At 41.6% G+C, this 21,651-nt stretch overlaps 1 protein-coding gene across 1 annotated transcript in view; it reads left to right on the forward strand.

Moving 5' to 3' along the window:
- LOC126190941 (cysteine protease ATG4B) overlaps positions 1–21,651 on the forward strand; it is an 86,621-nt gene that overhangs the window by 39,859 nt on the left and 25,111 nt on the right. Inside the window, exons 6-7 of the mRNA XM_049931583.1 lie at positions 12,858–13,030; positions 20,069–20,147. Of these exons, the coding sequence (XP_049787540.1) occupies positions 12,858–13,030; positions 20,069–20,147 (252 nt within the window). The remainder of the gene's footprint in view (positions 1–12,857; positions 13,031–20,068; positions 20,148–21,651) is intronic.

Here is a 21,651-nt window from a genome sequence, read left to right on the forward strand (position 1 = left end):
TTATGGGCTAAAACAGCTAATAAATACAAAAAACAAAGAAAATAACCTATACACATATTTTATGCAATAGTAGGATAAGACAAAAAGCAACAAACATGAAGTGGTTCGTCACATTTTACGCACATAGTAGTAGTTTTTTGTGGCAACTTCGACATTTCAGCTGCTTCTTCTTTTTTGTTATCTCGTCCGTTGGTAATTCAGCAACATAATGTTCTCTTCCATCAAATCTAGAATCTAGTTTTGCCATATTACTAGGACATCCTCTGCTGGTAGTGACTCTTTTGATACTTTCAAGAATTGCAGTGGCAATTCGACGACGAAATGTCAGATGATCTATTATTTGTTGTGCTTGTAAAGATCCCAGGAATTTTGCTCTGCAATATATATAAAATGTGCAATGATCGGGAAATACTACTTTTTCCCTCTTATAGAGCATCTATATTGGGATTCATTTTGGTCAGTTCGATCTATGTCTCCCATATGAGTATTGTAGGAGTGTAGTAAGTTAGGTTGAAGTACGCTAATCCTTTTCTTTTGTTCCCTGGAAAATATTGGTACAGAGCATAGTGGTTGCACTCTGTCAAAGTTGGTGGCTACAGTAACAACATTGTTGTTATTCCAGCGTACAATGGAAATCCCGGATGCAGAGTCAGAACAAATTTAATATGATCCTCTATTTTCTTTTATCATTTTATCTACGAATGATAGAGTACAATTTTTAACTCTGTTTCCTCTTATTGTTCCTGTTGCTTCCACGCCCCTCTCTTTTAGGTCACGTAGCACAGTAGCATTGAGCTGACTTGCTGGTAATTTATCTACACTTGGATTTTCTTCAGCACCCTAATCTTCATCTGTTACGTCATCGGTTGTATTTATAGGAGGGTGTAATGTTACATTCACACCAGTATTAGGTATTTCCTCATCTTTTGATTCTAACATGTCCAAAAGTTCCATAAGTGTACATCGTTTTCTGTGAATGCAAAATGACAACATATTATCCTGACGTCCTTCTGGAAGGATGGTTGAAAACATTATTGAATTACAACTGACGAAAACTTTCAATCGTAATATGAGCCCATAAATAATATAGGTTAATTCTTTAAGATATTATATGACAAGTTCCAGAATTATTGACGCAATATGAAAGAAAATATACATACCCATCGATGACAAAGTCAGTCAGTTCGTCCATGGTAAAATCGGCCCTATTTTCAAGACACAGTTCCTCACTCACTATGAACGACAGCGTCAAACTGACTGTCGCAGCGCGCAACTGACTCTGCCTACTTCATATAACAATGCGTCACAGTCCGTTGCAACAATGCGTTATTCGCAAAAATAAATAATTTCAACAGTGAGTTATGTCGTCCTTCCAGAAGGACGTCAGGGTTATCTGGGTTAAAGGTATTCTTGACTAACATCAACTCAATATGTCCAATCTCAAAGGTAACTAATGCTCACAACCATTACAATGTGTATTCAAAGCAAACCTGATTTGCATCCTCATAGTGGTACTACTAGTACCACTCTTATGCAATTGGTGTGCAATTTGAATAGACATCATCTTTCAGATGCAGTAACATGCATACCAACTTTTGTTTATGTCACGCAATGCCTTCTTGGTGTTGCGATGTTTTTTCTGTCAATGTATTTGAAGAATTAGTCAATGTCTCCATAATATGTATGCATATTTTGAGATGTATTTTCCTGAAGAGCAGCATACAAAACTGAAAATGAATTTATGGCTTCAGAATCCTTTTGTGCCAAATTTGCAGAAGCCAGACAATACTTCAAACAGAACCAGTGAATACTTTTTAGAAATGACATCAGATTCAAGCATGAATCATTGTTCAAAACAATGTCACTTGATGAGTTTTAGTGCAGTGTTCATGATGAATTTCCACAATTTTCCTCTCAGGCTCGTTTATTGTATTATTGTGTGTTGTTTTGTACATTGTTGTAGAAGTCAGTAGTGTATAATGCGCTTAATTTTGGATGGTTTTCATTAAATGATTATAGTTAAAGAAAGAACATAAAACCAGGTTTTGCTTATTTCAGGGTTCCATAAAGTATTTCGAAAGGGTTCTGTGCCAAAAAAGTTTGAGACCCACTGCTGTACAGAACAACAGTTTGGCAAACACAGATGAGTGTCAGGGCTATTCTGGACTCAGATTTATGTGCTGCTTCGAGATAGAGGCTTAATCCATGTGACACGATTTTTCAAAACAGCATGCTCCAAATAGGGTGTAAAAGCAGTCTGGCCTAGTGGCTCTGTGTTATTTCGGTTAGGTTCTTGCACTTCACTGTTGTGCTGCAGTAGGTACTAAAGAATCAAGTTAGGGTGAATTTTTTTAATATTTTGCCAGTTGTTTTGGGTGTTTACTGTTTGAATGCCTAGCCCATTTATTATGTTGCACCATTAGATTTTAGTCGGGAATTCTGGGTCATTAATCTTGTTACTATGGTCTGATGGAGGCTTTCAATGACTAGAATCTTATATCATGTGTTGAGAGTTTTTTCATTGAAAACTAGCACACAAATAAAACCAGACATCACAACCACCTCATTCTCTCAATGGAGAGAAGTCTTCCAAAGTAAAAGTGATTTCAGGTGTGCCGCAGGGGAGTGTCGTAGGACTGTTGCTCTTCACAATATATACACTACTGCCCATTAAAATTGCTACACCAAGAAGAAATGTAGATGATAAACGGGTATTCATTGGACAAATATATTATACTAGAACTGACATGTGATTACATTTTCACGCAGTTAGGGTGCATAGATCCTGCGAAATCAGTACCCAGAACAACCACCTCTGGCCATAATAACGGCCGTGATACACCTGGGCATTGAGTCAAACAGAGCTTGGATGGTGTGTACAGGTACAGCTGCCCATGCAGCTTCAACACAATACCACAGTTCATCACGAGTAGTGACTGGCGTATTGTGACGAGCCAGTTGCTCGGCCACCATTGACCAGACGTTTTCAATTGGTGAGAGATCTGGAGAATGTGCTGACCAGGGCAGCAGTCGAACATTTTCTGTATGCAGAAAGGCCCGTACAGGACCTGCAACATGGGGTCGTGCATTATCCTGCTGAAATGTAGGGTTTTGCAGGGATCGAATGAAGGGTAGATCCACGGGTCGTAACACATCTGAAATGTAATGTCTGCTGTTCAAAGTGCCGTCAATGCGAACAAGAGGTGACCGAGACGTGTAACCAGTGGCACCCCATAACATCATGCCGGGTGATATGCCAGTATGGCGATGACGAATACACGCTTCCAATGTGCGTTCACCGTGATGTCGCCAAACACGGATGCGACCATCGTGATGCTGTAAACAGAACCTGGATTCATCCGAAAAAATTACGTTTTGCCATTCGTGCACCCAGGTTCATCGTTGAGTACGCCATTGCAGGCGCTCCTGTCTGTGATGCAGCGTCAAGGGTAACCGCAGCCATGGTCTCCGAGCTGATAGTCCATGCTGCTGCAAACGTCATCGAACTGTTCATGCAGATGGTTATTGTCTAGTCCATGCTGCTGCAAACATCATCGAACTGTTCATGCAGATGGTTATTGTCTTGCAAACGTCCCCATCTGTTGACTCAGGGATTGAGACGTGGCTGCACAATCCGTTACAGCCATGTGGATAAGATGCCCGTCATCTCGACTGCTAGTGATATGAGGCCATTGGGATCCAGCACGGCGTTCTGTATTACCCTCCTGAACCCACCGATTCCATATTCTGCTAACAGTCGTTGGACCTCGACCAACGCGAGTAGCAATGTCATGATACGATAAACCGTAATCGCGATAGGCTACAATCCGACCTTTATCAAAGTCGGAAACATGATGGTACGCATTTCTCCTCCTTACACAAGGCATCACAACAACTTTGCACGAGGCAACACCGGTCAACTGCTGTTTATGTATGAGATATCGGTTGGAAACTTTCCTCATGTCAGCACGTTGCATGTGTCGCCACCAGTGCCAACCTTGTGTGAATGCTCGGAAAAGCTAATCATTTGCATATCACAGCATCTTCTTCCTGTCGGTTAAATTTCGCATCTGTAGCACGTCATCTTTGTGGTGTAGCAATTTTAATGGCAAATAGTGTATAAATGACCTCGTGGGTAACATCGGAAGTTCACTGATTCTTTTTGCGGATGATGCCTTGGTATATCGAGAGGTTGTAACAATAGAAAATTGTACTGAAATGCAGGAGGGTCTGCAGCGAGTTGACGCATGGTGCAGGGAATGACAATTGAATCTCAATGTAGACAATTGTAATGTGCTGCGAATACATAGAAAGAAAGATCCCTTATCATTTAGCTACAATATAGCAGGTCAGCAACTGGAAGCACTTAATTCCATAAATTACCTGGGTGTAGGCATTAGGAGTGATTTAAAATGGAATGACTATATAAAATTAATCGCCAGTAAAGCAGATGCCAGACTGAGATTCATTGGAAGAATCCTAAGGAAATGCAGTCCGAAAACAAAGGAAGTAGGTTACAGTACACTTGTTCGCCCACTGCTTGAATACTGCCCACCGGTGTGGGATCCGCACCAGATAGGGTTGTTAGAATAAATAGAGAAGTTCCAACGGAAGGCAGCGCGCTTCGTTACAGGATCATTTAGTAGTCCCGAAAGCATTAAGGAGATGATAGATAAACTCCAGTGGAAGACTCTGCAAGAGAGACGGAGGTAGCTCGGTACGGGCTTTTGTGGAAGTTTAGAGAACATACTTTTATATCTTCAAATTTAACATATATTTCGGACAACAACACATATAAGTCACTGAGTAAGTTGACCTGTGTACAAGTCGGCATTCGATTAAACACTGAGTGTCAGTCTAGCGGCCGCTGCTCGGCTGGCCGCTTAGGTGGCGCAGCTGCTGCGTGGCTGGCAGACAGCGCTGCACGTAGAGGATGTGCGTAATTGCGCGGCGGCACTTTGAATAATCAGCGAGTCACAACACTTTTCCCCCCTTTGAAATTGTTGCACTGGTCTTGATGGAGGTGTCCTGGAGATGGCTAACGTCCATAGGCGTTGTTCGACTCGCCGTAAAGTCTCGAGGAGGAGGCTTCCCGTACGGACGGAAGTGTCCCCGATGATAACGGGTTGAGATGACAGGAGACGTAGGGGTTGAATCTGCTGGGGCCCCCTGCACCAATCTGCCCGTTGCGGCAAGTCCAGTTGATATGACAGGAGACATGGGCGATGTGTCGGCGTCCGTTGGAGGAGGAGGCGAGTAGATGTACTCTGACAGAGGATGGTCCTCCGGTTCCTGCATGGGCACGTCTCCTGGTGGCGTCCGTTCTGGTGCTGGCATCGCGATGACGGTGAGAGGGCTGCGTTGTGAGTATTGAGAGATGCCAAGATCCCGAGCATCAGGTAGAGCCAAAGGTGGTGTGGCGGCATTCGGAACAGGCGTTGCTGGCACCCGAGGCCGAAGCTGGTCCGAATGACGCACTGCAACGCCCGTGTCCATCTGGATGTCATACAGGCGTCTGCCATGGTGTCGTAAGATGCGGCCCGGGCTCCATTTTGGCCGCCTGCCATATCCCCGCACCCAGACGAGGTCGTCGGCGGTGAACCGGCCAAGTGAAGGCACCCGCGGCCGTGAGGTGGGAGGCCGCAGAAGATGAAGTAGCGTGCGGGGCTGTCGGCCATGTAAGAGCTCAGCCGGGCTGTGATCGCCCATGGGGGTGAAACGGTAAGACGCCAGGAACTGGAGAAGCGCGTCATCAGCAGCAGAAGAAGTCAGAAGTTTCCGCATCTGAGCCTTAAATGTGCGGACCAGTTGTTCAGCCTCACCGTTGGATTGTGGATGGAACGGCGGGGCCGTGACATGCATAACGCCGTGACGAGCACAAAAATCCGCAAAGTCGGAAGAGGCAAATTGCGGACCATTATCAGTAACAAGAGTAGAGGGGAGGCCTTCCAAAGAAAAAATGTGGGCCAGAGCACTGGTGGTTGCCGCGGTGGTAGGCGACGTGCAACGGACAATGAAAGGAAAGTTAGAATAGGCGTCAATTACGAGGAGCCAATAAGTACCTAAAAAGGGTCCCGCAAAGTCAGCATGAATGCGCTCCCAGGGCTTCTCAGGCGAAGGCCACGGTGACAAAGATGACTTCGGGGCAGCGGCCTGTGACGCACAAGGGCCGCAGGCAGCGACCATGTGTGCGATGTCAGAGTCGATGCCAGGCCAGTACACATGACGGCGTGCCAGAAATTTTGTGCGAGACACACCCCAGTGCCCCTGGTGAAGGAGGCGCAAGACCGAAGCACGCAAAGACGCAGGTACCACAACACGCGGCGAAGCATTGTCAGTGGAGAGGAGGATAACACCATCCCTAGCCGTGAGGCGGTAGCGCAAAGTGTAGTAGTTCCGCAACGGATCAGAAGTCTTAGCGGACGGGCGATCTGGCCAACCCTTCTGAATACAGCGTAAAACTCGGGAGAGGGTAGGGTCAGAACCCGTAGCAGCCGCCAGCCTGTCCCCAGTGATGGGGAACCCGTCCACAACCCGCTGCTCGGCAACATCCAGGTGGAAACACAAAAGTTCGTCCCTATCGAATGCCTGATCAGGACCCATGGGAAGGCGAGACAAAGCATCAGCATTCGCATGTTGAGCCGTTGGCCGGAAGTGAATCTCATAATTGAAACGGGACAAGTAAAGAGCCCAACGCTGGAGGCGGTGTGCAGCCTTGTCGGGAAGTGATGTTGATGGATGAAACAAGGAAACAAGCGGTTTGTGATCCGTAACAAGATGAAATTTTGAGCCATAGAGAAAAACACCAAACTTATGAAGAGCATAAATGATGGCCAAAGCTTCTTTCTCAATTTGAGAATACTTTTGTTGGGCATCCGTGAGCGTTTTGGAGGCATAAGCGATGGGTTGTTCCGAACCGTCAGAAAAATGGTGCGCAAGGACTGCACCGACCCCGTATTGAGAGGCGTCTGTGGCAAGAACAAGATGTTGGCCAGGTCGATAAGTAGCCAGGCACGGGGCCTGTTTCAGCATAGCCTTTAATTTCCGGAAAGCCGTGTCACATGACGCAGACCAGTGAAAAGGCACGTTTTTATGCAACAGGCGATGCAACGGCTGAGCCACCGACGCCGCAGACGGTAAAAACTTGTGATAGTATGCTATTTTCCCCAAGAAAGCCTGCAGTTCCTTAACAGATGTAGGGCGAGGAAGGGCATCGATCGCAGCAACAGTGTGTTGAAGCGGACAAATACCATCCCGAGAGAGTTGAAACCCCAAGTACGTGATAGATGCCTGAAAAAATTGTGATTTCTGAAGATTACACTTAAGACCGGCAGTCTGTAAGACATTAAAAAGTGCGCGGGGATTTTGAAGATGTTCTTCAGTGGTGGAGCCAGTGACAACAATGTCGTCCATGTAATTGATACACCCCGGGACAGGGAGCAATAATTGTTCCAAGAATCGCTGAAAGAGAGCAGGGGCGCTAGCAACCCCGAATGGCAAGCGTTGGTATTGATAGAGGCCGAAAGGCGTGTTAAGGACCAGAAACTGCCGGGAAGCAGCGTCGAGAGGAAGTTGATGATAAGCTTCCGACAGGTCAATTTTAGAAAAATACTGTCCTCCAGCGAGTTTAGTGAACAGTTCTTCAGGACGGGGCATAGGGTAAGTGTCGATGAGGCATTGAGCATTTACAGTGGCTTTGAAATCGCCACAGAGACGAATATCACCATTGGGCTTAGCAACTACAACGACAGGAGAGGACCACTCACTGGAAGTGACAGGAAGCAAGACCCCTGAAGCAGTGAGACGATCCAACTCCCGTTTTACCCGATCATGAAGGGCCACAGGAATGGGCCGGGCCCGAAAAAACTTAGGCCGAGCAGTGGGTTTGAGCGTGATATGAGCTTCAAAGTCGTTTGCACGGCCTAACCCAGGAGAAAAAAGGGACGAAAATGTCGTCGACAAGGAATCCAGTTGAGCATAAGGAATAGCGTCAGAGACAATATTGACAGAGTCATCTATGGAGAACCCAAAAACGCGAAAGGCATCGAAACCAAAAAGATTTTCTGCGGTGCTCTGGTCGACCACAAATATGGGAACAGTGCGAACGACGGATTTGTAAGATACCTCAGCATTAAACTGTCCCAAGAGAGAAATCTTCTGTTTATTGTACGTCCGTAATTGCCGAGTGACAGGGGACAGGAGTGGAGAACCCAGCTGAAGATACGTCTGAGAATTAATTATAGTGGCAGCAGAACTGGTATCCACTTGCATGCGAACATCTCGACCAAGGATTTGGACAGTGAGGAATAACTTCCCTGAAAGGGAAGAAGTGCAATTGACAGACAACACAGAATCAGAATCAGCGTCATGTTCATGAACATCATGTATGCGGTCGGATTTACAAACGGAAGACACGTGACCTTTCTTTTTGCAAGTGTGACACACAGCCCAACGTTGGGGACAATCCTCGCGTGAATGTTTCGTAAAACACCGCGGACATGAAGGAAGTTGCCGGGGATTTTGCTGCAGTTTCTTAGTGGGTTGTTTACGGCTAGGCCGAGGCTGCGCGTGGGAGCGCACTGCGGCCACGTCGGCCGGTGGGGACGCGCCGCACGCGTCGTCAACAGCGCACAGAGGTTGTATTTCCCCGACGTCACCCCACGCTTCTATTTGCGCCCCAGCGGCGCGAGAAATTTCAAAAGACTGCGCAATGGAGAGAACTTCATCTAGAGTCGGATTCGCCAACTGAAGGACACGTTGCCAAACTTCTTTGTCGGGCGCCGACCGGATAATAGCATCCCGTACCATGGAATCGGCATAGGATTCTTTGTGAACGTCAGTAACAAATTGACACTTTCGACTGAGGCTGTGAAGTTCAGCAGCCCAAGCGCGATAGGACTGATTTGGTTGTTTTTGACAACGATAAAAGGCAACACGAGAGGCTACCACATGCGTTTGCTTCTGAAAATAGACAGACAGAAGGGAGCACATTTCAGCAAAGGACAAAGATGCAGGATCCTTCAAAGGAGCCAATTGCGACAACAACCGCTACATTTGAGGTGAAATCCAGGAAAGGAACAGAGACTTACATGGTTGTTCGTCCGTGACATGAAATGCCAAGAAGTGCTGTCGAAGACGTTTTTCATAATCAGACCAGTCTTCCGCCGTCTCGTCGTAAGGTGGAAAAGGAGGTACAGCCAACGACGAGAAACGCCCCGCATTTGATGCTGCGACGAAATCGCGAATCGCCGCTGTTAGAAGCGTTTGCTGATTGCGAATCGCCGTCGTTAGAAGCATTTTCTGTTCAAGGAGATTTTGCAAGAGCTGCTCGACAGTAGCCATGGAACCCTGTGAGTCAACGGTGAAAAGGAAAAATCCCATCCTCGTCGCCAATTTTTATATCTTCAAATTTAACACATATTTCGGACAACAACACATATAAGTCACTGAGTAAGTTGACCTGTGTACAAGTCGGCATTCGATTAAACACTGAGTCTCAGTCTAGCGGCCGCTGCTCGGCTGGCCGCTTAGGTGGCGCAGCTGCTGCGTGGCTGGCAGACAGCGCCGCACGTAGAGGACATGCGTAATTGTGCGGCGGCACTTTGAATAATCGGCGAGTCACAACACATACCTTCACCGAGAAGTCAAGCAGTATATTGCTCCCTCCTACGTATATCTCGCGAAGAGACCGTGAGGATAAAATCTAAGAGAGATTAGAGCCCACACAGAGGGATACCGACAATCTTTCTTTCCACGAACAGTAAGAGACTGGAATTGAAGGGAGAACCGATAGAGGTACTCAACGTACCCTCCACCACACACCATTTAGGTGGCTTGCAGAGTATGGATGTAGATGTAGATGTAGATCACATGGGTCCAAGGAAGCGAGCAGTGATAATATTGGTTCCACTCCATTTTTACTGTCTGATGCAGCAACTGGTTATGAATATTTTTCAGTGTAAACAGTCTCAGTTGCAAAACTGTTTTTATTAATAGTAATTTATTATTATTAATAATAATTAATTATTATTAATAATAATTAATTATTATTAATAATAATTATGTTTTTGCCCTTGCAAGGCACCATCAAATTATGTAACCATATAATAATACAAGCTTCATCTATCAATTGCCGCTGAAGAGCATTAACTGAATATGAAACTTATGGATATAATATACGGTCATCAAATATGGTCGTAGAGTAATGCAAGCTCAGCATGGTGGTGCTGAGACTGCTCAGCATCACCTTGGTGCTTACCATATGCAAGGTCCTTTACATATCTAATAAGACATTTTACAGCTGTATATTATGTCCAGACACTTCTTATTCTCAGTTAATGCTCTTCAGTGCCAATTGATGACTGAAGCTTATCTTATTACACGTTTACATAATTTGATGATGTCTTACATGGGCAAAATGCATAATTGTAATTAATAAAAAGGTTTTGCAACTTAGACTGTTTTCATTCACAAAAGTGACCAGTAATGTTTAGGTACATTCATGTCCAAGGGTGCACAGGCTTAGGCCATGGAGACAATTTAACTCATTGAGGTAACAGTTGTTCTGGGTCTATGTGAAAGAAAAGTATGAGCTTGTCAGTGTCTTATACCTTGCCTGGCTGATGTACATGTTGCCAGACAAGGCTCTTCCTGCGGTTTTTGTGCAGCAAAATGAGGGTATATGACTGCAGGGCTTGGGAATGATCATCATTAAGGCTGAGAATCAATACCTTGTGCACTAGAGTGAGCTTGCACCTTTACACCTAGAATGTCTGCACCAAAGTTTTGCTTTATGTCTTGTGGTGCTCTTTTTGACCAACCTCTTTTTACAATTTATATATGTAGACTGAAGTGAGTAATGAAAATTTGTACCAAGGTCAGGATTTGAACCTGGATCTCCTGCTAAGTAGGCAGATGTGATAGTCACTATGCCACTCTGGCACAGTGACTTGCATAACTGCATGGACTACACTAGGACATCTCCCTCCTCAATTCCATGTTCCCAGTCGTGTCTCAACCCACGTGGTATTTCCCCTAAAGTCAAACGGTTTCGCAGAGGTTCTCCAACTGTATTGGAATAGTATCTCAGCATCAAATGAAATGGGGGAGTGTACCTGAAACCCAGGCCCAGGTGCTTGAATCAAATGCAACTGTGTGGCTCCAGAGATCTTTTCAAGTCTCAGGCAGCTATTATGTATATATGCAGAATGAAGCAATGAAAGAAAATTTGTACCAAGCAGGAGACCCGGGTTTAAATCCCAGCCATTGTGCAATATTTGTTATCCAGCATGTCCAGAGCAATTAAATAGGCAGTATTTTGAATGAGGAAACCAAAATGAGATAAAGTGTCTAGCCCAAAAATATTAGAAACTGATCGCTGTGTAGCATTAAGGATGTTTGATGACAAAATTGAAATATCGACCTTAGTTGCATTCAGGCACTGAAGTGAATTCAGTGGTGACAAGTGAAAATTTTTGCCAGGTTGGGACTCAAATCCAGAGCCCCATTTTACCCGAGTGGTTGCCATAACCTCTTCGCCTATTCGAGTACGCTTCACGTCCAACCCAATTGCCCAGCTTGTCTCATACTACATATGTTGTGTTCCCTGTCCATTACACTCATTGCGCACAGCCTCATGCTGAATCCCACAAGAGGTCAAACGAAGATTACAAAAATGGCTCTGAGCACTATGGGACTTAACTTCTGAGGTCATCAGTCCCCTAGAACTTAGAACTACTTAAACCTAACTAACCTAAGGACATCACACACATCCATGCCCAAGGTAGGATTCGAACCTGCAACCGTAGCGGTCGCGCAGTTCCAGACTGTAGCGCCTAGAACCGCTCGGCCACCCCGGCCGACCGAAGATTACATCTGCATTGAACGATCATTAATTGCACCGATGAGATGAATATATTTATATGTGTGGTGTCTGTTCTTTTGGACTTGGTCTTTCTTGTACAGTTGATCTTGGACATGTCCAAAAGAACAGGCAGCACACGTATAAGGATGTTAATTATTTTTTAAAGACTGATTTGTACATGACTATTTTCATAAACATATTTTTAGTGCCTATGCTCCAGACTGAACGCTGAAAGGCATAATCAGTCTTAAATGATGATGATGATGATGGTGGTGGTGATATTTTTAATCACAATAGTCTGTTTGCTATAAGAAGCCAGTGTTGCACACAAGATGACAGAAGATCCTAATTGATATCTTTCTGGGTGGATCAGCATAAAGACTACTCTTGTATCCACTTGGAAGGATATTGGATGATGGTTTATCATGAGAGTTATGAAAATTTTGCTGAGTTTACCTGCCACAATAAAACAATGTTGCTAATGATTTTATATTTTTCAAGATTGTAGAAATTTACAGGCCTGATTTAAGTTGCTGCTACAGCGTGCAGTAGTGATGTGGCCTATGCATGTGCCACTAATAACAAGAAGTAAAATGAAATGAATATTCATGTTGCTTGGTCAAATAAATACTTTGAACAAGAGGAAGTATTTGGAGGATCCATGGGAAGAATATTGTTGACTGGCCATTTTTTGTTCTTTCTGACAACAATGTTCTGGATGATGCTAGTGGAGGGATATTGTGTGCTCTGCAAGACCAATGCTGGCAGGATTATGAGTATGAGGTTAGACTAATTACAGTGTGCGTAGAAGCATTCAAGCAACCATTCTTCCTGTGCTGTATTTTTGTAGGGAGCAGGGAATACTTGTAAGAACAACTTTTTTTCATAATGTAGCATAAATTTGTCAGCAGCTCACATAGCATCTTAATTATGTGTGGACCTTCCTTTTGCTGTCAGTTCCTGATTTAATTTTTGTTTCATTTGTTTACCACAGGACGATTATGCTGCAATAAAGATCCAAGTGAAGAATTCATCAATGTACGACCCCGCAGTGGTAAAGGTGCTGGTTCATGCAGGTCATCATATGTGTGGAAACCTCTGCTGCTTGTTATCCCACTTAGACTGGGCTTAAGTGAAATAAACCCAGTATATGTTGAAAGCCTTAAAGTGAGTAATAGTTCCACTGGCAAATATGTTGTTGTAATGTTTTTCAAAAGAGAGCTCACTTTTAGTGTCTTTTTATTTCATTGAATGAATACTGTTTTCTGATAAATAATGAGGGAGAATCTATCTACATTAAATTCAATTTTTGGAATGACAGTTTACCACTCAATTGCATATGTAAGTTGTGAGGTACAACAGTGTGGAGGATAATGTGGATCAGGTAAAGAACTGTTACTTTCACAGAAGTTTCTGCTATGGATTAAAATTATTGGAAAAAGAAGCTAATTATAGTCTCACATAATTTAGATTGCTTTTACATTGTTAGAGATAATCTCTGTCAGAGTGAGAAACAGATGATAAAAATTATTTTTTACTCCACTTTTAACTGAATTGACTGATGTTTCATAACTTAAATCTACTGCCAGTTGGCTGATAATCTTGGCAGTAGACCACAGTTTTCTGCTCATACCTTTGAACTTTCTTGTTACATCTCTTTTACAACTGATTATCAGTCTCAAAAATTCATATACACATACATAAATCAGAAGAGCACAGTAGTTACCTGAAATAGATGTGGTACACTGTTCTTCATGCAGAGACATTGTCAAAAGGAAAAATGGCTTCCACGTACCTCAAGAAAGTGTGTTAAAATTTTTACTGCTCATAATGTAAAAAATGACATGGAGGGCAACAATTTTAGCTCTCTCTGACAGTCTGCTGATGATTCCATTACAAGTAGAGAGCACATTCTGTTAGAAATTGTTGCCAAGGGCAGAAAGAGTTGAAGTTCGTTAGTATCAGCACATAGCCAAAAACTGTTAAGTGACCCTGTACTCATGAAATGTAATGTGCATGCAGAGGTGAAAAGACCCTGGCTGGAATCAGTCACAGTTATCAAGTATGTAGGAGTATCTTTCTGGAACAATTTATGAGTGAATGATGAGTTAAATCTAGCTGTGAGAAATACAGACAACTTGCTGAGTTTTATTGGAAAAATCCCAAGTACATGTGATCCACCCTCAAATGGCTTTTACAAAATTCTTGTTCTTTCAGGTCTTGAGTATTGTTCATTTGTTTGGAATATTTGCCAAAGCTGGGTTAATGATAGAGAGCATGGGGGGGGGGGGGGGGGCAGGACTTTCACCTTACCACAGGCAATGTTTACTTACCATGTGAATGTTATGGAAATGTTCAACTAGCTCTGACAGGGTATGCAACAAAAAAGGTGCTCTGCATCCCACAGAGCCTCATTCTCAAAATTTCAAGAGACCATATTATAATATGAATCAAAAAATGTATAACTTCCTCCAACTTATATATCATGTAACAATCACTAGGATACAATTACAAGAATTTATGTCTATACAGAGAAGTACAGACAATTGTCCTTCCTGGATGCCATCTGGAAATTAAATTGGAAAAGGAGAAAATGATTCTGGTATACTATTTACCCAATATCCCACATCATATAATGACTTGAAGAAGAAAAATGCATATATAGAAACATAACCAAAGTAACCAAAAGAGTATGTGTGTGTCACCTGAAAACAGAGAATGTGTTCTAATTTTATAATGATAATACTGGGAGAAAAGAGTAACTAAGCAGGATTTGATCATTCAAAATTTCTAATACTTTTTTTGTAAATAAAACTGCCTTTTCCTGCTGCCACTTAATTTATTTATCCTAGACGCGTTCCACCTTTTTCTGGTTCTAAGGCATCATCAGTGGGATCTATAACTATATAGTACTGTTAATTTTAGATTATTAAACAGTTCATGTCACAATTTTTTATGTAAAAAGTAATTACTTATGATTTGCTGATCTTCGTTTCCAATCATCTGATCTGGAGGTCGCAGTACCACTTTATTACTGACATATAAGCACAACTTTGTGTTCTGACCTTCCTCACACTGTCCACCATGTTTCTCCTTTTTTTGGTGTACTATAGTTCTTTTGCCACTCAATATAACTATTTTGTTGGACACTGTTTTCCACAACATAAATATTGCAACTCTATTACGTGTTTCCTCTGCTTTGGAATATTTACCTACTTGATGCCAAACTAACAAAGTATATGTTCAAGACTATGATATTTATACTTTGTGTGTGTATGAGAGAGAGGGGGGGGGGGGGTGTTTTTTTTTTGGGGGGGGGGGGGTTGGTGGATTGAATTGTATGATGTTGTACTAGCTGTTAGCGAGTGGTTGAAAGCTTTGCTGAGAGATGATTTGACTTTTTGTTTCAGTATTCTGTGGAGGTGTTCATGGATAAATGAATGTAAAGATGTTGGGGGGTATTATTATTATATTGATCCTCTTTGGGAGTGTTATTCTATTATTTTATCTGTTAGTGTAAATAATTAATTGCTTGGCATGTGTACTTAATCATTCAACAGGGTTTTCCTTTCTGCTTTGGTTTTCTATATATGGTAATTATCTTACAGGGTTAGGAGGTGTTTTTTATTGTTGATTCTAATTACTTTCATATCACCTCCACTAGTGGTTGGTTTGAGGTCATGTTCTCACACAAATTCTACCCAAGATTAGTGAACCTTACTGACACACAGTCAAACAGTAAAGGAAGACAGCTGTTGGAGAAAGGATTAAAATACAATATAAATTCAGGAATAGATGAAGATTTCTTAGAAAATCTAGTTATAGAAGCAGAAAGTGTTTTGACAAGGAAGATAGGAATGAAAATAGCAGTGTCAACATTGGACTAAATAGAGAACTAGTAAAAAAAGAAATCGAGAATATAATAAGCAGTATAAAAACACAACAACAAAAGTACAGAATCTAGAACACTCAGAAAACTTAGGAGAAAATTTCAAAATGAAAATGTAATCATTACAAAAACAGGCAAGGGGAACACAGTAGTACTGATAGACAAAGAACAATACATTGAAAAAATACAAGAATTCTTTTCACAAAACCCAGCAAACAGATTCCAGACAAAAGTAAAAAACACTCTTAAAAATACTGACATCATACTGGATAACACAGAGAAAAGAAACTTGTTACAGATCAGTCCCACTGCAACTGTCCTCAAAGCCAACCAAAAATCCACAACCCGAATGTTCCTGTGAGGCCATACTGGATTTCAGAAAATCCTCCACTTACAAGCTTGCGGGATACATGTTAAAATTAATGTCTGAAATTTCAAAGTACAAGAAGACAGAACCATTAAAAACACTACACAGCTAATACAACAAATAAAAGAGATAAAAATACCAGACACAGCAACACTCCTCTCATTTGATATAAAAAGCATGTATTCCAACATACCAGCACCAGAAACAATAGAAATCATAGATAAGAACCTGAAACCTTATAGTCAACTCCCCGATGAACAGATTAAGGAAATATGCACATTAATGAAGCTCATAATAGAACAAAAGTACTTCCAATTCAATAATTAATTTTATTTACAAGAAGATGGATTACCAATGGGGTCCCCAGTTTCAGGAGCCTTTGCAAATACTTTTGTAAACCATATTGAACAGATCATTTTCACAAAAATAGTAGCAAAGGAATACAACATATTACATTGGTTCAGTTATACAGATGACATCCTTTGGTTAATAGATGAACCACAAACAAAAATTGAAAAACTGCATAATGACATCAACAAGATACATAAAAATATAAAATTCACAATTCAGAGAGAACAGAACAACCAAATTAACTTTCTGGATATAACAATCAAAAAACAAAACAATAAGCATATGTTTGAAAGTTACCGTAAACCCACAGCAACGGACATTATCATTCCCCAATCCTCAAACCACCCACACACAAAAGCAAGCAGCACTTCGACATATATTCCATAGACTTAACACAGTGCCACTCACCAAAGAAAGCTACCAAAAAGTACTGGGCATAATAATGCAGACAGCACAAAATAATGGTTATGATAATAATATAGTCACAAAGCTAAACGACAAAATTAAAAGTAAAATAAAAGCACAAAGCACCAAACCATAGACAACACCGCAAAAGAACCAAACACGGACACGCAGTCCCATAACAACAACACAAGATTATCAGAAAAAGATGAAAGAAAAACACAAGATGGTACACAGTGACATACAAACACAAACTCACCTATAAAATCACCAACATTTTTGAAAGATAGAGAATAAACATAGCATACACAACAGACAATTCTATACAAAAATACACCCCAAAATTGACAAAAAACAGAGACATATACCAGAAGGCAGGTATATATCAACTACAGTGTAACACTTGTGAAGACAGACACATAAGACAAACAGGTAGAACATTTGATGTCATATATAAAGAACACACGAGAGCCTGGAAATATGGGACAAACCACTCTTTATTTGCAGAGCACCTAAGAGAACATGACCACAAACCAACCACTAAGATGACAGGAAAATAATTAGAATCAACAATAAAAAAACACCTCGTAACCCTGCAAGAAAATTACCACATACAGAAAACCAAAACAAAGGAAAACCCTGTTGAATGATCAAGTACACATGCCAAGCAATTCATTATTTACACTAATAGATAAAATAATAGAATAACACTCCCAAAGAGGATCAATATAATAATACTATCCAATATAATAATAATAATAATAATACCACCCAACATCTTTACACTCATTTATCCATGAACCCCTCCACAGAATACTGGAACAAAAAGTCAAATCAGCTGTCACCAAGGCTTTCATCCACTCGCTAACAGCTAGTACAACATCCAAACAACTCTTCATCTCTCTCTCTCTCTCTCTCTCTCTCTCTCTCTCTTTTGGGTATAAATATCACGAATAGAAGTTAGTCTTGAACGTATACTTCATTAGGTTGGCAACAATTAGTCAAACATGCCAAGGCGGAGGAAACACGTAATGGAGTTGCAATATTTATGTTCTGAAAAGTAGTGAACAACAAAATAGTTATACTGAGTGGCAAAAGAACAATAGTACGCCAGAAAAAGAAGGAGAAACGTGGTGAACAGTGCGAAGCAGGTCAGTTCACAAAGTTGTGCTTATATGTCAGTAATAAAGTGGTAGTGCGATCACCAGACCAGATAAGAGGAAACGGAGATCAGCAAATCGTAAGTACAGGGTTATTACAAATGATTGAAGCGATTTCACAGCTCTACAATAACTTTATTATTTGAGATATTTTCACAATGCTTTGCACACACATACAAAAACTCAAAAAGTTTTTTTAGGCATTCACAAATGTTCGATATGTGCCCCTTTAGTGATTCGGCAGACATCAAGAAGATAATAAAGTTCCTCCCACACTCGGCGCAGCATGTCCCCATCAATGAGTTCGAATGCATCGTTGATGCGAGCTCACAGTTCTGGCACGTTTCTTGGTAGAGGAGGTTTAAACACTGAATCTTTCACATAACCCCACAGAAAGAAATCGCATGGGGTTAAGTCGGGAGAGCGTGGAGGCCATGACATTAATTGCTGATCTTGATCTCCACCACGACCGATCCATCGGTTTTCCAATCTCCTGTTTAAGAAATGCCGAACATCATGATGGAAGTGCGGTGGAGCACCATCCTGTTGAAAGATGAAGTCGGCGCTGTCGGTCTCCAGTTGTGGCATGAGCCAGATACACGTGCCCTGTAACGTTTTTTTCACAGAAGAAAAAGGGGGCGTAAACTTTAAACCATGAGATTGCACAAAACACGTTAACTTTTGGTGAATTGCGAATTTGCTGCACGAATGCGTGAGGATTCTCTACCGCCCAGATTCGCACATTGTGTCTGTTCACTTCACCATTAAGAAAAAATGTTGCTTCGTCACTGAAAACAAGTTTCGCACTGAACGCATCCTCTTCCATGAGCTGTTGCAACCGCGCCGAAAATTCAAAGCGTTTTACTTTGTCGTCGGGTGTTAGGGCTTGTAGCAATTGTAAACGGTAAGGCTTCTGCTTTAGCCTTTTCCGTAAGATTTTCCAAACCGTCGGCTGTGGTACGTTTAGCTCCCTGCTTGCTTCATTGGTCGACTTCCGCGGGATACTCGTGAAACTTGCCCGCACGCGTTCAACCGTTTCTTCGCTCACTGCAGACCGACCCGTTGATTTCCCCTTACAGAGGCGTCCAGAAGCTTTAAACTGCGCATACTATCGCCGAATGCAGTTAGCAGTTGGTGGATCTTTGTTGAACTTCGTCCTGAAGTGTCATTGCACTGTTATGACTGACTGATGTGAGTGCATTTCAAGCACGACATACGCTTTCTCGGCTCCTGTCGCCATTTTGTCTCACTGCGCTCTCGAGCGCTCTGGCGGCAGAAACCTGAAGTGCGGCTTCAGCCGAACAAAACTTTATGAGTTTTTCTACGTATCTGTAGTGTGTTGTGACCATATGTCAATGAATGGAGCTACAGTGAATTTATGAAATCGCTTCAATCATTTGTAATAGCCCTGTAATTACTTTTTCACATAAAAAATTGTGACATGAACTGTTTAATAATCTAAAACTAACAATACTGTATCATTAACAGATCCCACTGATGATGCCTTAGAACAAGAAAAAGGCGAAACGCGTCTGGGATAAATAAATTAATCAGCAGCAGGAAAAGGCAGTTTTATTTACAAAACAAATATTTCTATTCTTGCTGCAGAGGATGGCCCTGCAAACAAACTTGTACAAAATTTCTGTTTGACAGACTGAATCATTTGTTCATAGTGAGCCACAGAAACATTATAGTTGTAGCAGTGTTATTGTTTGTTATGTTTGAAGCCATGGTCAATGTTTCTCAAGTAAAATTTTCTATAGAAATTGAGATCATCTTGGCAAATTTCTTCTAGATTTATTTTTAATCACCAAAATTTGTGTTTGCAGTTATTTATAAAAATGCACCTTTGAAGATGGTGAACTCTCTCTTCTTTAGTTTAATACTTTCTTTAGTTGAGAACTCACATGTAAACAGTTAACGGCACTTTTTAAAAAATTGCAAATATTATGTTTTGAAATAATCAGTTGTAGTGAGAGATAGTTTCGTATCTCTGGAGACATTAATTTGAGTTGCAATTTATTTTCATTTCATAGCTCTGTTTTACCTTCAGCCAGACGTTGGGTGTCATTGGTGGGAAACCAAATCATGCATTGTACTTCATAGGCTTTGTTGGTAAGTTTGCTAAGTGTTTCTATTACTTATAAGGTACAGCTCTTTAAATACACCTTAAGTGTTCATAGTTCATTAATTTAATCCACACATTTCCCCATTCATTATATAGTTAATAAAATACCATTGTAATAAATGTACAGTGGAATGTCGCATAGCGAGAGTAATTCATTCCAGACTCTTATTCATAGTGCAGAACACTCGTTGAGCAAAACCATTTGCCCCATATAAATGAATGTAAAATACGCTAATGCATTCCATGCAGAAAAAGTACTAAACGTTTTATCTTATTCATTCCATTTATTCAAAGAAAATTATACATGCAGTATTATGTATAGTGTTATTCACAATATATAACTAATTGTTTCAATATCATTGTTATCCACTTGTAGTTCAGTGCTCTTGGCCAAAGACACAATCTAGTTGACTACAGGCTCCACATGTACTGCCTCAAATGCCTCTGTGTCATTCAACAATGCACTCCAGCCAAAATTTCTTCCAAGCAGAAGTGAGAGTTTTCTTCATAACCCCTTACCACACATTTTTGATCATCTTGACGAAGGCTATGATGTTGAAGCGATATTTTCAAAACTCCCCGATAGTGACATTGGTAGCTTCAGTCAACTCTAAGCAATGCTCAAGAGTGCTTTAGTGTAGAAATAATCTGCTGGTCCACAGGATAGAGTATGGAGTGGTGTTGGGAGGCAGAAATTGGATCTTGATGAGTTGAAATTCCTCAAGGAGATGGTCTTGTAGGTTTGAAGAATGAGCGTTTTCCGTACCAAGCAAGATATGGAGTGGCAGATTCATCTCAAGCAAATATCTTTACACCGAAGGACCAAGCACTTCATTGATGCAATCACAAAAAAGATCATGTGTCACCCAAGCCTTGTTGTTGGACCTCCACATCACATTTAATCTGCTCTTCTGGACTTTACACTTCTTGAAGGCTCATGAAGTTCCTGAATGGTAAACAAGCAGCAGTTTGATTTTCAAATCACCGCATGCATTGGCACAGAATAGCAGTGTGATATGGTCTTTCATTGGCTTGTGACTGGACAATGCATTCTCCTCTGCTGTTATAGAGGTACACTTTGGCATCTTTTTCTGGAATAGTCCTGTCTCATCACAATTAAAACCCTGTTGCAGTAGGCAACCCTCAGAATCTATGAGCCTCTTGAAGTTGCAGATGAAGTTCTTTGCTGCCTTTTTGTTGGAGCTGGCTGCTTTGCCATGCCTTGTAACACTATGGATGCCAGTTCTTTTCTTAAACTTCTCAAGCCACCCGTGGCTTCCCTGAAACACTTCTTCAGCTGCTGATGATCATGGCATTGTCTTAACAGGGGTGGTGGAAATCATTCTCGTCTTCTCACAAATGATGTTCTCATTAATAGTCTTCCCGTACAATTGCTTTTCATTTATCCATATAAGGAGCAACCTTTCGACATCGTACAGGATATGAAACCGTTGTTTAGACACTTGTGTCACTCCCTTTTAGCATCTATCT

This window comes from Schistocerca cancellata, chromosome 6, assembly GCF_023864275.1.
Source record: "Schistocerca cancellata isolate TAMUIC-IGC-003103 chromosome 6, iqSchCanc2.1, whole genome shotgun sequence".
NCBI lineage: Eukaryota > Metazoa > Arthropoda > Insecta > Orthoptera > Acrididae > Schistocerca > Schistocerca cancellata.